Below are 17,483 nucleotides of genomic sequence, written 5' to 3'. Positions count from 1 at the left end.
TTGTCATTCATTAACACATCTTCTTTGATTAACTCCGGGTCATTATCTCTGTGAGGCTGGCCTTCTAAAATGCCAACAACCCCTTTCCCAAGCCCAGTCCTCCATTCCCTTAGGTGGTGGTACCTCTTGTAGGCCTCTTCTGTCTCTGCTTTTCTGCCTTCTTTGACTTGTATTCAATATCACTCGTTAGTAATCCTATAACACTCTGTTCTATTTCCATCATCTCTTATAATTATATTGTGCTGTTTTCTTCATTAATAAGCAAGGAATGGAAGGAGGAGGAAGTGAATGAATTTTTAGAAGCATGACGTCCATAGGTGCAGAAGTGAGCCCCTTGTAGTGTCCTGTTTCAAGTGAGATATAAAGATAAAATTAATTGTCATATTTTTCTTTTTTTTATCTGTTTCTTCTTATTTGTTTTGGTTCCCATCATGGGACATCAACTCAAACCCTGTTTTTATTTGCATCTTCTCTAGTTTGACATTATTGGAAATAAAGCCTTATGGACTTTTTCTGCCTGGGCTGGCTTTGAACCATAATAGGTATGAGCCACCTGAATCCCCGTTTCCTCTTTTTCTTCCTCAGGTGATGGGACTTACTCTAGCCAGAGAGGGCAGGGCCCCCTACCAACTACCCAAGTTCCTTGCTGCTTCACTTTCTTAACCAGTCTGTGTCTGACATTCTCTTTCTCTATGTCTCCCTTACCTATCCAAATCCCAGCCAAACACTATGGCAGGGCACCCTCAAGCTCCCTGACTTGTTATTTTTTCTGGTTTCCAGATTTCTAGTCACAAAGGTCCCATCTCAAAATGACATCTGATTATAGCCTTCCAAGATATTGTGGGTGACAAAATGGATTTTTTCTTCAGAAGGAATCACTGTCACACCAAATCCTCCTATTGGATTTGTGTATCACACTGTATAGATGAAATCAAACTTCTGAATTCAAAAACAGTAGCTACAACAGGTAAATGTCAGTACCAGCTGCTCCAGAGGCAGAGGTCAGAAAGATTGCAGTTTGAAGCCAGCCCAGGGAAAACTATTGGTGAGACTCCATCTCAGCTAATAAGCTAGGCTTCTTGGTTCATGTGTGTAAGGTCAGCTCTCAAGAGACTGAAGCAAGACGATTCCATGTTCAAAACCAGCCTGAACTATGTAGTAAGACAAAAGATACAGAAAAACAAGTAAGATAAAAATTGTTCGGGACTGGGGATATAGCCTAGTGGCAAGAGTGCCTGCCTCGGATACACGAGGCCCTGGGTTCGATTCCCCAGCACCACATATACAGAAAACGGCCAGAAGCGGCGCTGTGGCTCAAGTGGCAGAGTGCTAGCCTTGAGCGGGAAGAAGCCAGGGACAGTGCTCAGGCCCTGAGTCCAAGGCCCAGGACTGGCCAAAAAAAAAAAAAAAAAAAAAAAAAAAAAAAAAAAAAAAAAAATTGTTCTGGTGGATTGTGTTTAAGATTAAGGCAAAGCCAGTTTGGTAGCACTTGCTTGTAGTCTTAGCTACATGGAGACATACATAGTAGGATTGTAGTCTGAGACTCACCCTGGGTAAAGACAAAAGTGCCTACCTAGAGAGTGAGGTGTAAAAGGGCAGGAGATGTGCCTCAAGTGGTAGAGTGCATATTTAGCAAGTGCAATGCTATTAGTTCAAACTCATCATTGCCATAAGAAGACAAACAAATACAAATAGGTAGCTACATAGACTATTTATTTTGAATTGTAAACATTTATGGTTTATGAAAAATATGTAATTAATCAGAGTGAAATGTATGTGTACAGTAACCATAACTTTGTAGGAAATTAAATAAAGAACATTAGGCCTCTGGGTGTAGCTTAGTGATAGAATATTTGCCTAGTGTGCACAGGCTCTTGTTTCTGCCCCATACCACATTGCTTCTTTTCTTCTGTCTTCATGTATTACACATTTTTAAGGACATCTGTGTCTTTTTAACCCATAAGATATGGAAAATATGAAGGATTTTTCATAAGTAATACAAAATCTTTTATATATATTCCAATAATGATTGGTTTTGAAAGATATCCTCTTTCTTTTTTCACATTTTTTGATATGTATTTATTTTATATTTGTATGACATTCATAACTTTTTTTTTTGCCAGTCCTGGGCCTTTGACTCAGAGTTACTCTTTGCTCAAGGCTAGCACTCTGCCACTTGAGCCACAGCACCACTTCTGGCCGTTTTCTATATATATGGTGCTGGGGAATCGAATCCAAGGCTTCATGTATACTAGGCAAGCACTCTTGCCACTAGGCCATATTCCCAGACCCATGACATTCATAATTTACAAATTATTCAGCACTACATTTGGCTATGTTGTTAAAATATCCTTTTAGTGACTCCTTTGTCAGCAGGTATAAACTACTGTAACCTTTCAGATCAGCAGTGATGTTGAATTGCTGGGCCACAGGGACATTGTGCACTGGGGGTGTCAGTGACAGCTCTTTGTTGACCCTTGTGTTTCCCAAGATGGATAAAGTCTGAAGCAAGGGGCACATGCAGACATAGAAGCCATGCATACACTCGATGACATGCCATAGGGAAGGTGCAGAGGCAGCATCCTGGGAGTGAAGTGGACTGACCAATGTCACCTGGAAGTGGGTGGCAGCCAGGATTATATGTGCTTTGTATGTACATACCAGTGTCCACTTGCACATTTCAGTGCATCAATAAAACTGTCTTATTACAATCACATTTTGATGTCTTTCGTTGTAGGCTCAGAAGTGGTTCGTTTTGATGGAATAAGCTCTTTGCTGTACACCTTTAATCAGAAATCCACAAGTCCAACAAAGGAAGTAATTTCTCTGAAATTTAAATCCAGGAAGAGTGATGGGATTCTGTTTCATAGGCAAGGACAAAATGGCAAGAGTTTTACCCTGGAATTAGCTCAAGGAAAACTTGTCCTGTCCCTTAATTCAGGTAAAAAAACATCAAGGAAGTGTTTTTGAAAACACAATTATTTAAAGTATTTTATACTTAAATTTTCAGTAAAAAGTGACTTATTCCTGAGACTAAATCCATGAAAAATTAAAGGAGGCTTTAGAAATAATTGTGTAGAGTAATTTGTATAAATAGAATCTGCAGGTCAGGGAAACAAGGTTGCACTACAGTTGAGAATAGTAAAGTCAGCATATGGGTATCTCAACTGTATGTCTTTATAAACAGTTTTATAGTTTAATGGTATAGGAATATCATTAGCTGCTCAATACTCATAGCTGCTAATAATATCATAAAAAACAAGTGGATCATTGTAAAATTTTGAGATACTACTATTAATAAGGTTGTAAGAAGAACAGATTGTCAATTCAGATGAAAATACATGAATAATTATAATAGTAACACAAAGAAGAAACAGAGCTAGTGGCACACACTTAATTCTAGCACTCAAGAGGCTAAGAGATGAGGATCAAATATTTTAGGCCAGCCTGATATGTGCTAAGATTCTGCCTCCAAAAGAAACAAACAAAGAGAAATTGTTTAAGGCCAAAAGTAGATTGTGCTCTGTGCATCACCTTCATAATAAAATTTTAAAAATTAAAAAATAATACATAGCTAAAGTAAAAAAAAGTAGATTGTGTTCAAAACTAAGGTGATTCCAGGCATGGTGATACAAACCTGCAATCTTAGCTACTTAAGAGGTGGAGATAGGGATGATCGTGGTTTGAGGCCAGGTTTGACAAAAAACAAGACCCCCACCTCAACAAAAAGCTGGGTGTGATGACTTATATCTGTCACTTCAGCCTCACAAGAAGCACAGGTAGGAGGACCATGGTCTGAGATCTACCCTCAGTAAAAATGCACGACCCTTTCCAAAATTACCTAAAGCCAAAAGGGCTTGGGGATAGGTCAAATGAAAGAGTGCTTGCAGCACTTCTGCCAAGACAAAAAGTAAAAGATTAAGGTAAAACAATTAGCTAACTAATTCTTCAGATGGGAGATGATAAGGAAGCTGTTCTGACCCAGCTGAACTCACAATATATTCACTTTCCCTCTTTTCAGGTGAGGCTAACGTGCCCTCCCTTGATGCACGAGCAGGCCTCAGCCTGGGCAGCCTTCTGGATGACCAGCATTGGCATTCCTTGCTCCTGGAGCTGCACAGCACGCATGGCAGCCTCACTGTGGACAAGCACACTCGACTTTTCCAAGCACAGCCAGGATCCAGCTATCTGGATCATGATTATAAGGTAGAAAAATTACTTTTCAAGTGTATCAGATTATACACAGAAATGTAATAGAATTTTCTAGGGAAAATAGTATTACGTAGAGCAATACCCACCCTTCCGTAGAAATTTAGACTCTGATGGGCCACTTCTTGTGTGACCATCACACCATGGGAGATACACATATGTGGGCAACTTCATGATGATACAGATTTACACAGCCACAGCATTAGTAAATGAGAAACTGTATAGGGACCACCTTACCCAAGCCATCTGTCCTGTCTCAAGACCTTATGTGATCATGATGCTGTTCATGACTGTGCACACACACTACTAAGCTGTCTCACCACGTACAGATGTTAGTCTTTAGATGTAAGTAAATACACCATTAAGTGTTACTTTAGGAAGATATTTTGTAGTAAGACACTATCTTCTTGCCTCCTAAAGTACTTACTTTAGTTAATATATGAAAAGCAATCAACACAACACAACAAGTAGCCTTTTAAGATACATTGTTTTGGACAACACTAGGTTTTCTCTCTCTCTCTCTCTCTCTCTCTCTCTCTCTCTCTCTCTCTCTCTCTCTCTCTCTCTCTCTGTGTGTGTGTGTGTGTGCGTGTGTGTGTGTGTGTGTGTGTGTGTGTGTGTGTGTTGGTACTGCTGTTTGAACTCAAGGCCTGAGGACTGAGTTCCCTAAGCTTTTTTTTTTTTTTTTTTTTTTTTTGGCCAGTCCTGGGCCTTGGACTCAGGGCCTGAGCACTGTCCCTGGCTTCCTTTTTGCTCAAGGCTAGCACTCTGCCACTTGAGCCACAGCGCCACTTCTGGCCGTTTTCTGTATATGTGGTGCTGGGGAATCGAACCCAGGGCCTCATGTATCTGACGCAAGCTCTCTTGCCACTAGGCCATATCCCCAGCCTCCCTAAGCTTTTTTGCTCAAGGCTGGCACTCTCACCTGAGCTACAACTCCACTTCCAGCTTTTTGGTGGTGAATTGGGGATATGTGTCTTATAGACCTTCTTCCCCAGGCTGGTATTGAACTGCAATCCTCAGATCTCAGCCTTGTGAGTACCCAATGTTACAGCATGAGAATGGCTTGTTGGATAATTCCTTTTTAGTTCGGAATCTGATTGCAAGCTGCAGATATCCCTTCTTGCTTCAGATCATCCTAAACAGACTAAGTGACATTGGAGAGCTCAGACTTAATCAGCATGTATTTTTCATAATTTGTTAAGTAGAAAGATAAATGCCCATAAACCTATACACTATTTATTAGTGCTTCTGAAGCCCCAAATATGTCAGCATACTTGCTCATGTATCGCCACTTGGTACTGAACTGCAGTACTTGTTCTGATGGATCTGCTCAGCATTGCATCAGTCATCTCAAGCAAATCAGGGAATTGCATGCAGTGTTCAGCATAGGAGACCAATGGCAAAGCTTGCTCTTGAATAACAGCATCAGTGGTGTAATTATTCAGACCTAATAGCATTATGGTAGAAGCCAATACCCTGCAATCTGGCTGCTAGAAAATTTGTAAAGCCAAAGCCATCAGAGTAGGATATGTTCTTAATGTTGGTCAAGATTTACCATGAAAATAAATATGAAATAAAGAAACACCACAAATAACAAGTCATATGACTGACAAAGTATAGTAAAAGGAGTCTGAATATTGTATATATGGTGAAAACAATAACAAGTTGCATCTTAACTTAATTTGCAATGAACATAGCAGTGTAAAACAATGCAACACAAAAACTGAAGTCAATCATCACTGTACCTGTAAACATAAACATTTCAGCATGATAATCAGAAAATAATTAAATAATATTATCTTATGTCATTGTTTTTCTAAGATCAGCTTTGGAGGGATTCTTGGGCATGGAAAATTGTCAACATTCCCACACAAAAACTTTGATGGATGTTTTGAAAATCTCTTCTATAATGGAGTGGATATCACTTATCTGACCAAGGAACACAAATCACAGATTCTCCTCGTGGTAAGCTGGCCTAAATGTGAGTTTAATAGAAAATCTGCAATTTGATTCATCAATTCAGGTTTTTACATGTTTTTCCTAAAGATACAAATGATGTTTTATAGTTTTCCTTTATGCTTTATTTTTATACCTGTGGGAAAACAGTTGCTTAATTTTACCAAAATGTCAAAGTATGATCATAGTTTTTGGTATATGTAGTACTTGCACTTGAATTCAGGGCCTCACACTTGCTAGGCAGGTGCTCTACCCCTTGAATCAGGCCTCCTGCCCTTTTTTTGTTTTAATCACCTTTTTGAATATGGTCTTTTATTTTTCCATGGCACAGCCAGGAGGACCACAGTCATTCTACTTACCCTCTTATATATATCTTGGATTACAGATGTGAACCCACACCCAGCTGTTGGTTACAATGATGTTCTTATTAGTTTTTGCCCAGGATAGTCTTCAAATACGATACTCCTGAAGTCTACATCTTGAATAGCTGGGAGTACAGATATGTGCTACCACCATGGCCAGCCATATACATAAAACCTTATATTCAGTATTTTTAATTGTTGTAAGATCATAATATGAGATCCACTTTTTTTATTATATGTGCAATACATATTGCCATAGACTCAAGGATGTTGAGAGAACTTTGGAACTTAATCATATATAACTGGAACGTTTTGTTCTATACCAACTCCCCATTTCCAGTTCTTTCAGCTCCTGATAGCTGCCAGTTTTCTCTCTGCTTTTTAAAATTTGATTGCATCTCATATAAATGGAATCCTGCCCTATTTGTCCTGTAAATGGCCTCTTTCCCTTAGCATGTGTCCTCCACTTTCGTCCAGGTTGTCCCTTATGGTGGTATTCTTTTCTTCTTCAAATCTGAATCCTATTCCATTGTGTATGTGTACCATATTCCTATAGTTGACATAGGGAGAGGGATAGAAAGCTATATCAACTTCAGTCATGTCTGAAAATTAAACTAGCACTCCTCCCGGTGCAATTTAGATAATAAATGACATAGTTTGTAATGTTCCATTCTGTGGATCGTGATCATATTTTGTAGAATTGTTTTTTAAAAGTTTCCCTTTGGGCTGGGGATATAGCCTAGTGGCAAGAGTGCCTGCCTCAGATACATGAGGCCCTAGGTTCGGTTCCCCAGCACCACATATACAGAAAACGGCCAGAAGCGGCACTGTGGCTCAAGTGGCGGAGTGCTAGCCTTGAGCAAAAGGAAGCCAGGGACAGTGCTCAGGCCCTGAGTCCAAGGCCCAGGACTGGCCAAAAAAAAAAAAAAAGTTTCCCTTTATCTTTTACACCAGAATTGAAAACGATTTTTATAGTACTTCTGCAATGTTGCATTTTCCTTTATTTATATGCTTTCCTTTAGCAAGTTTTACACTTTCCTAGACTTTGATGTGCTATTTAGCTTTACTTTGTTTCAACTTGAAGAACTCCTTTAATATTTCTCATAAAGCTGATCAACAGATGATGACTTCTTCAGGTTTGTCTGAGAAAATCTTTATATCTTCAGGGTTTTTTTTTGTTTGTTTCTGTTTTTGTCAGTAGTTGGTCATGGGGCTTAAACTCTGGGCCTGGACTCTGTCCCTGAGCTCTTCAGCTCAAGGCTAGTGCTTCACCACTTGAGCCACAGTGCCACGTCTGGTTTTCTGGTGGTTAATTGGAGATGAGAGTCTCGTGTACTTTCCAGCTGGGGCTGGCTTTGAACTGTGATCCTCAGATCTCATCCTCCTGAGTACCTAGGATTACAGGCGTGAGCCACCAGCACCCAGCTTATATCTTAAATTTCCTTCAAAATTACCAGATATGGGTAATTTTCAGCATTTTGAAAATGCATTATTGGCTATAGGTCCCTCTCTCCCTCCCTCCCTCCATCCCTCCTTCCTTTCTCTGGATATCTCTTTCTTTTTTTCTTTCTTGCTTTCTTTCTTCCTTGGTCCTCCTGGTTTCTCTGTATGAACTGGAACTCTTCTTTAATTTTCAGGCACATGCTTACATCAGCTCCCATCTATGCTTTGACATATATGAAACTGATGGCAGTTCCTCAGAAGCCACCTGAGAATTTTGAATGTTTCTATTATTTCTGTGTCTTCTTTCCTTTCTTAGGGATGATTTTGATATACAAGTCTTGTGTTGAGCTCTTGTAGATAACTGCATGGTAGTCCAAATCATTGCCTTTGTTTTCAGATGCCCTCATTCATCTAGAATATTCTGGGTCACATTCAAGACAGGTAAGATCAAAAGCCAGTTCCTTGGTCATCCTCCCAGAATGATGGGTGGAACATTGAATAGATGATCTGGCTCTTACCTTCTACCAGAGAAAGGCTGCTTTGTGGTGGTGTTCACCCACTTGGTCTGCACTGAGTCATGGGACAAGCTACAGTGAACTTTTGAATGAGAGTTCAAACTTCCCTCCTCCAATTGTTCACAAAGTTAAGGCTTTTACAGGTGCTTTCTTGCTAGTCCAGAATGTCATCATTTTTTCTCAGTGGCTGGGAGGTGTCTCTAACATGGCAGATCCCATCTGTACTGAGATAAGTAGTGAGACAGACAGCAGTCTCTTCACGCAAGGCCAGTCCCTGGAAAAGCTGGAATGTTGGACCAAGTCCATCTCTTTGTCTTCTGTGAAGCTGGGATTTGGTTTGTTTTTTTTTCAGAACACTCTGTGCTGTACCATGGAGAGGGACAATTCGGAGTGCTCAAGTAGTGGTCCAAATGTTGTTCTCAGTGAATTCAAACCTCAGTCCTTTCCTGTTAGTACTTAGAGTCAGGAAAGACAAATGAATGCCTTGGAAGTGCTTGGAAGAAGAACATTAGACACATTGGGTGCATAGTTCAGTTTTTTTCTTCCCTTCCGAGGATTAAGGTGAGAGCTTGGTTTTCCTGCTCTGGTACTGTGCTGGGGAGGAGGTATGCCATAAAGTTGCTTGGATTTTGCTTCTAGCTCTCACACAGGCACTTTCCTATTTCTCTGGGGCCAGAAGTGTCTTATTTTGTTTTGTCTGTCATAAAAGAGCTCTATTTTTGAATCATAGGAGCAGTGTCCATAGCGGAAAAGAAAAGCTAGAACTTCCTACATTGCCATTGTGACAGAAATCTTGTTACATTCAGTTTCTTTTCTCCAGATTTGTTTTCTTTTCTCCTTCTCCTTTCTCTCTGTACCATTGCAGTTCCTCCTAGCTCATCTAAATGTTATGGAGCTAATAATGTTTTTCTTTCTGTGACCCATCCATAATAGTTAATCCTGCACAGATCTGTAGATACATGTTCATATCTTGATGAATATTCATCCAAAGTGAGCATTAATTATAAGATGGGATGTGTGTGTGTGTGTGTGTGTGTGTGTGTGTGTGTGTGTGTGTATACCTGTTCTGGGGTTTGAACTCAAGCCCTAGACACTGTCCCTGAGCTTTTGTTTTGTTTTGTTTTGTTTTTTGGTTCCAGGCTGGCATCCAGCCAAAATGGGACTTTTTTTTTTTTTGGTATGAGTATGGTGGTTTGAACTCAGCATCTCAGCTTGCTTGCTCATGATTTGTTGGTTTCTTGGGAGATTGGGTGTTGGCAATTTTTCTACCCAGGCTAGCTTCAAACTTTTATTCCTCAGATCTCCGCCTTTTAAGAAACCAGGATTAGGGTCATGAACCACTAGTATCTGACTAGAAAATAAGACCTGGAATTTATGCTTTATCTTATATGTGATATAGACTTTTGTATTCTGATATATTACTATTGTCTGTTTATACAGATGCCAGATTTGATGTGATTATGGTAACTTTGCAATGTGTTTCACTGTATCTTTAAGTTCTTTTTTTCCCCTTTATCATATATTGGAGAAGGAGAGCAATTCTGAGGCATGTACTCTTCCATCTGAAAAATGTAAAAACGTACCCATATCTGGGGAAACACTCTTGTAGATGACTTTATCGGAAATCCATTATTTTTCTTTTTAAAAATATTATGAAAGAAAATAAACTTGCTTCTGGAACAAGAGAGATGATCTAAATCATAATAATATGAAAATAAAAGCTTACTGGCAAAGCAGAAGATCAGATCTTAGCCTGAGTGATACGATACCCTGGGTAATGTTGCTTCTTGCCTGTAAGTCCTCTGACTGAATGGTAGGGTCGGGAGACTCTGGACTTTCAGCTATGCCACCAGCTTTTTCTTGACATGTAACCAATCTCTCCTTCTACCTGAGAAGATATACCTCTTGTTTGAATGATAAAGTCATGATATCCTGTGCCTAAGGACGAATAGAAGAGCACTGTGGCTCTGTCATATCCAAACCAGCACTGGGCCTGTGAAATGGTTGACTGGAAATTCCTTTGCTAATGCTGAAAAACAAAGGAGATAGAAACATCTAAGATTCAGAAACAGGCTTTAACAACTATCTAACAATGCCATGGTTTGAAGGACTTACAGTGAGAAATGTCTTGAATTTAAGTTTGCCTTGTGAAATAGTCTTGTGCTAGAAAGTGATCTGAAGCTTTCAGTTTTAGAGAATAGTTATCACAATGAAATGTCAGTCTTATGCCTTCCTAACATCCTCTTTCACTGTGTTCTTAGGGAAATGTGTCATTCTCCTGTTCACAACCTCAAACTGTCCCTGTGACTTTTCTGAGCTCCAGAAGTTACCTGGCTTTGCCACACACCACTGAAGAGGACACCGTGTCTATAACTTTCCAATTTCGGACATGGAACAGAGCAGGGCTCTTGCTGACAAGTCAGTTACCTCACAGGTCAGGGGCTCTTGTCCTCTTTCTTGATGATGGGAAACTCAAGCTGAGCCTCTCCCCACATGGACTTCCAGCAAAAACCATCATTGCAGGTGAGATACCACATGGACTATGCATGACCAAATCATCTTCATCTGCTGACCTAAGATTACTAACCATTATGATAATCAAAACATTGAATCAATGAGATTCACAATCAATAAGATATTTATAGTCCCACCCAATGTGAATCAATTCCTTTTTCCTTCTAAGTGGGTAACTCTAGGTGACGCATGTATGAGTGCAGAAGCTTAGCTATATGTAAGCATAATTATTAGAATTCAAAATCAGACTCTTAATCTGTGTAGGCTCATGTTTGATGAAGGCCTGACTGTAGGGACTCCGGGGAATAATCTTTTTTTTTTCTTTTTTCCATAATCCCTTTTAACTGTCATTCAAATTTATATCATCAGTAGTTTCCATATTACAGATAGTCTGGGACTTAGAATGGTTTGACTAAGGATTCTTTCCAACTATACAGTGGTCTAAACATTCAGTGGAAATCTCACTTCATTACTTTCTTCATGCAAAGCACAACAGCAAGTCATAGCTCCCAGTCAACCACATGACTACCAAGGAAACTGTAACTTTCTATAGCCTACTGTGTGCAAGTGCTGTCTGGGATACAATTATTTAGTAAATTACATGAGATAATTGTTTTGTCAGCCCTGGGCCTTGAACTCAGGGACTGAGCACTGTCCCTGGCTTCATTTTGTTCAAGACTAGCACTCTGCAACTTGAGCCACAGCACCACTTCTGGCTGTTTTCTATATATGTGGTGCTGAGGAATCGAACCCAGGGCTTCCTGTATACAAAGCAAGCACTCTTGCCACTAGGCCATATTCCCAGCCCCATGAGATAATTTTTATAAAATGGGTTTTGTGTTAGATTAGTTTACAAAACTTTAGGTTAATGTATGTGCTTTGAACATATTTAAGTTAACTATAATGATTTGTAGGTTTACTTTGTAAGCATATTTTTGACTATGGTTATTGATATAATATATAATTACATATATAATGTAATTAATATAATTAAACATATGAATACTATGTTATTATATTACTACAATATAATTATGTTATATAATCATATATGATTATATTATAACTATAAATTATAATGTGTTATATATAATATAAATATATAATAGCTATATATTATAGATATATATCTATAATTATAGATTATAACCTATATATAGTATAGATAGAGAGAGATTATTTTGGAGCCTGTCCTGGGGCTTGAACTCAAGGCTTGGGGCTCTCCCCATACTTTTGTGGTGAGCTACAGCCCCACTTCTAGCTTTGTGATGGTTAATTGGAAATAAAAATGTCAAGGACTTTCCTTCCCAGGCTGGCCTTGAATTGTGATCCTCAGATCTTAGCCTTCTGTATAGCTAGGATTACAAGTGTGTGTCACCAGTCGTTGGCTATGCTGAGTTTTCCCTGTGGATTTCAGCAAATGAATTCAGCTGTAGTATTCAGATTTAGTGATTTGCTGGAATCCTGATTTGCAAATATTTACATCTTGCCAGCTCTTAGAGTTATCTTCTTAAATCTATTTAACATGGCAACATGCCAGTATAAATAGGGTATAGCTTTATGACTTGTAAGATATATTAATTAACCATATTGAGATATTATCTCAGATGGTAAGATTAGAATTAGGCAGCTCATTAGCATGTTTAGGTATGCCATAACAAATTCAGGCATTTGTAGTTTTGTTGTCCTAATATGAATAATACTTTTTCTATATCTGTAGTAAAAAGGTTGTTTTTTTTTTTTTTAAAAAAAACAAAAAACAAAAACTACTCACCTCCCTCTCTAGAGAAATATGCAGCCTGGACTCCTGATGGGGGGAATTCCCTCCTCTTAACCTTGGGCATTGATAACAGACTTGGACAAGAGATACATTTTGGCCAGTGGAATATAAGCAGAGGTGAAATATCTAAGTAGACTCTCCAAAAGCCATAGTGAGATTCTGAGGTATGGAGAAGAGTTGTAACCATTCATATTACCTATGTTCTGAATGAATAGAACACCAGCAGGAGAATAGTCTCGGATCCAACTGAAACAGAACCAGAGACTGAAATGAATCTTCCTTTGTCAACAAAGCTATTTTTTAAAAAATCCTTGGCTAGTATACAGGATAGTATTGACTGATTAATCTCTTCTATGATACCTTATTGGAATTTCAGTCCCTGTAAGGCATGAGTCTGCAGGAGATAGTAGTGCTCAGTTGGAAGCTGTTCCATAATTCGAACACTTGTCCATTCTCTACTCTCTATCACTCTAAATAGATTTTCATCTCTTAGATTCAGTAGACTAATACTTTAGCAGGAAATACTAGTAGTATTAAAATTATAAGATAGCAATAGCTGAATGTATAGTAGCTAATGCAGAAATGGCAGAAAATGTGAAAAAAGATATAAAAATCTCACACAATTGCCTCATCCCAGTATTTAATATTTCTGCTGGTTTCTGCACGTTTCCACAAAGTTTGAATGTGTGTGTTGACCACACACAAGCTCTTTTAAAAATAATGCTTATTTTAATACTTCTTGATTTTTATATTTTATTTTATAAATTATTAAATTGTTATTTTTGCAAATGTTTATTTTTGATGCTATACCTGAGCATATTTTAAAAATCATTTTCTAAGATCTTTTAAATAATAATCCATGAACATAAAGAAATAGCATTATACTTGGGAATTCTGGGAAAATATGTATTTCTCACAGTCTAAGATAGTAACTAAATGAGACTGAAATATGTATTCTGTCATGGAACAAGAAATATTTTATTATCAAACTGAATTACAGAGAGGTTACACTTTCATACATTAGGCATTGGATACATTTCTTGTACTGTTACCTAGTCCCCCATTCCCCCCTCCCTCTTTCCCTTTCCCCTCCCCCCACGAGTTGTTCTGTTGTTCAGTTCATTTTCATCAGTTTGTAAGTATTGCTTTTGTAGTTGTTTGTCTTTTTTTATGAAACTGTAACCTCTCTGTAATTCAGTTTGATAATAAAAAAATTTAAAAAGTGGGGAAGCAGTTATTCTTTTACCCTCTCTCAGTGATGTATTAGTATAAAATTTTAGAAATAAAATTTTAAATAATCTTAAAAAAAGAAATATTTTATCACAGAATTGTTCAGAGTCAATTGTGAAAAATTGAATCTATACGTGCTCTACTCTTTTCTCATTCTACTCCCACCCCTTACTATGTCTCTGACTTAAATGAACAATAGGAAAGCAGAAAGAAAGAAAGAAAGAGAGAGAGAGAGAAAGAAGAAAAGAAAGAAAGAAAGAAAGAAAGAAAGAAGGAAGGAAGGAAGGAAGGATGGGAAGGAAGTGAGGGAGGGAGAAAAGAAGGCAAGAAACTTTAGCAATGGGTATATAGGCCATAATATTCTAAACAGAACAGAACTTTCGTGTGTGTATGTGTGTGTGTGTGTGTGTGTGTGTGTGTGTGTGTGAGAGAGAGAGAGAGAGAGAGAGAGAGAGAGATGGGGCTTGAACTGAGGGCCTATGCACTGTCCCTGAGTTTTTGTGCTCAAGGCTAGTATTCTACCACTTTATTCCACAGCTCCACTTCCAGCTTTTGGTGGCTAATTGGAGATAAGAGCCTCACAGGCCTTCAGACTTACTTCCCTGCTGGGTATGGCTTTGAACCATGATCCTCAGATCTCAGCTTCCTGAGTAGCTAGTATTACAGCCACCAGCACCTGGCTTAACATTTTTATTTGAACATATGTAAGAAACACACAGGCCAATCCAGAGCCATGGATATAAGACAGAGACTCCCTAGGTCCACACTTCTATCTTAACAGTGTCCTGTACTGACTCACATAGAAAACAACTTCTTGGATAAAAATTACTAGGATACCAGCTTACTTAATTGCCTTCTTAGAACACCCACCCCTGGCCCAAATGCTCCATAAGTCTCTCTCTGTCCCCACAAGATGTCCGTAGACAGTTGACCTGGTGCACTTTAGGTGGGTTATGTGGACTTTGCTGACTGGCTTGCCACTTATCTGCACCCCCCACTTACGTGGGGATATGTATAGATTATAGGAATTGCGAATAATTGATTTTGGTTATCACTAGGTGATGGATTAAATGATGGTCAGTGGCATTCAGTGTCCTTAGCTGCTAAAGGAAATCACATGAGCATGAAGGTGGACAGCAATGCAGCATCTGCTACTCACACCCTGCCTAGATGGATGGGCCCCAGTGATTCCTATTATTTTGGAGGTAAGTAAAAGGCACAGGAAATATTATTAATCAGCCCTCTTTGACTTTGCAGTTCATTTTATGGCAAGTAGTATTTTTTAATGAAAATGAAAACAGACGTTAAGGAATTATTTTCTCTTCATTTATAATCAATTAGCAACAGTGAGTAGGCATAGACAATCACTGTCTAAAATGACAGTCTATATGTTTGGCCTTCCTAATGAAATTGGTTTCAAACCTTCTCCATATCACTGTTCTTAATTCTACAGCTTCACAGTGTGACTACCTAAAGGGTCCAGAAATACCGATGCCTGAACTCCACAATCAAGGATTCCTATTTAACTGGTCCTGAGGCTTGTAAAGCTGTCTTGGTTAGTGTCATGTGCAGACATTACTGAGGATCATTGCTGTCTATAATTTTTATGACATTACAGAGAATTTCCCTGATGCTAAATGATCCTTGTAGTCTTATTTACTGACATTTTTGCTGATTATGGAGTTTTTTTTCTTTTTTGTTCTTGATGTTGGCAGCAATTCTGCTTTGAGCTCAGCTACACAAAGTACAATGTAGGTTCATCTGCACCTGGAAGCTGGTTAGAGATGCTGCCTTATGACTCATCACTTCCTGAGTCATAATTTTCATAGAACCAAAACTGTAGTATTAGAACTGTAAGAAATAGTCTACTCCCATTGTTTACTCACAAAGACATTATTATGTGCAATGGAGACAGAGATTGGATTGTCTGTTAATATGTCTACTCCTGCTCTACTTCTGCTAAGCAGTTCATTTTACTAAGACAACAACTGACCATTTCCTCTGGACTCTAGTAAATGACACTTTGCTTGTTCTGTGGATCTTTAAGTAGCCAGGGAGCTTGAGTCTCTGAGGAACACTCAATTGGAGTAGTCTTTGGGGGCAGTCAAACAAAATATATTTTTCACTAGAAGTGTAGACCTGTCAATAAGATATGCTTAATCTTGGCTAAAGGCCTTCTTGATATTATCCTATTTCACATTTTATTCCTGTTTCCTTGTTAATTGGAGATAACAGTCTCAAAATTTTTCCTGATGGGGCTGGCTCTCACCCATGGTCCTCAGATCTCCATTCCCTGAGTAGCTAGGATTAAAGAGAGCCACTTTCTTGAGAAAATTACAACATGTATACTAACCTATTGCCATAGACTCAATGTTCTAACCTGGCCTGTCAGAGTTACTTTATGCAATCTTAAGAGTAGTTTGTATTGGAATCTGTTTGTTTAATTTCCACCTTATTATTGTCTATCACAAAGGATTTACTTCATTTTATCTACTCAGTGCTTGGACTGATAAAGTTTGTGTTCCTGGATCTGCTCAGTTCTCAGTTCTTCAAAGAAATCAGAGCACTGTGACTGAGATAGCCTAAATAGTTCTCTCCTTTATGCTTTCCTCCATGCAAGCTAAGTCATGAGTTTTCAGTCAGCTTATTATTGTAATTTTACACAAACCAATTTTAATATACAACTTCACCATAAAGGCAGATGTGTTTTCTTGTAATTACAGTGAGTGTGACTATCAATTTATTGTCTAAAATCAAGACCTTTTTGAGATTCAGAGGGATGATAATCAGTAATGATGACAAGGCAGCCGGCATAAACCAACGCTACCTGGTCACAGGAACTATCTATATGTTATCTATTGTATTTAGGCCTGGAAGTCCCAGAATGTGGCTTTCTTCTTGTGACAGTGGTCCAGCAGTACATTAACAATGTTTTATGTGTCAAAATAGAAATGTATGAACTCTGTGATTTGGGTCTCTTTTTCTCAGTTTGAGCTTGTTTTATTATTATTTTAATTTAATTTTAGGAGTTGTTCTAGGACCAGTTTGACTGACACCCACTATGGGATGTTTGGTGCTTGTTTCCGAGAGTTGAAACTTAAGGCACCTCTGTACTTACTAGTCAGTAGCAGGCTTGAACCACAGAGTTTGGAGAGTCTGCCATCCAATAACTATTCCATTGAGTCTTGCATTCCCTCCAGAGTAATGGATACATTGCATTTGTTTAGCAATAAATACTTACTCTTCCACTTTGCATCTCAAATGAGGGCCTAATTGAGTGATCCCCTCCTTTATAGTTGGATTTTTCAGGCAGCCCTCTGCATGGACAAATAAAAGCCTGCTTGGATATTGGGTCCCTCTCTTCTGGATCTCTTTCCTAACTGAAGATACAAAGCATTTAGGGGTTTGATCCTCCTCCTCTTTGAAGTTGCACATTAAGCATGCTTTCATTTTGACCACTGTATATAGTTT

The 17,483-nt window shown here is 38.6% G+C and overlaps 1 protein-coding gene across 1 annotated transcript in view; it reads left to right on the top strand.

The window, feature by feature from the left end:
- LOC125352476 (contactin-associated protein-like 3) overlaps positions 1-17,483 on the top strand; it is an 86,539-nt gene that overhangs the window by 17,691 nt on the left and 51,365 nt on the right. The window contains exons 4-8 of the mRNA XM_048347606.1: positions 2,738-2,941; positions 4,022-4,206; positions 6,034-6,177; positions 10,750-11,011; positions 15,071-15,217. Of these exons, the coding sequence (XP_048203563.1) occupies positions 2,738-2,941; positions 4,022-4,206; positions 6,034-6,177; positions 10,750-11,011; positions 15,071-15,217 (942 nt within the window). The remainder of the gene's footprint in view (positions 1-2,737; positions 2,942-4,021; positions 4,207-6,033; positions 6,178-10,749; positions 11,012-15,070; positions 15,218-17,483) is intronic.

Source organism: Perognathus longimembris, chromosome 1 (genome assembly GCF_023159225.1).
Source record: "Perognathus longimembris pacificus isolate PPM17 chromosome 1, ASM2315922v1, whole genome shotgun sequence".
In the NCBI taxonomy this organism is placed as follows: Eukaryota; Metazoa; Chordata; class Mammalia; order Rodentia; family Heteromyidae; genus Perognathus; species Perognathus longimembris.
The sequence above is the reverse complement of the archived record's forward strand: the minus strand, read 5'-3'. Positions and strand labels throughout refer to the sequence as shown.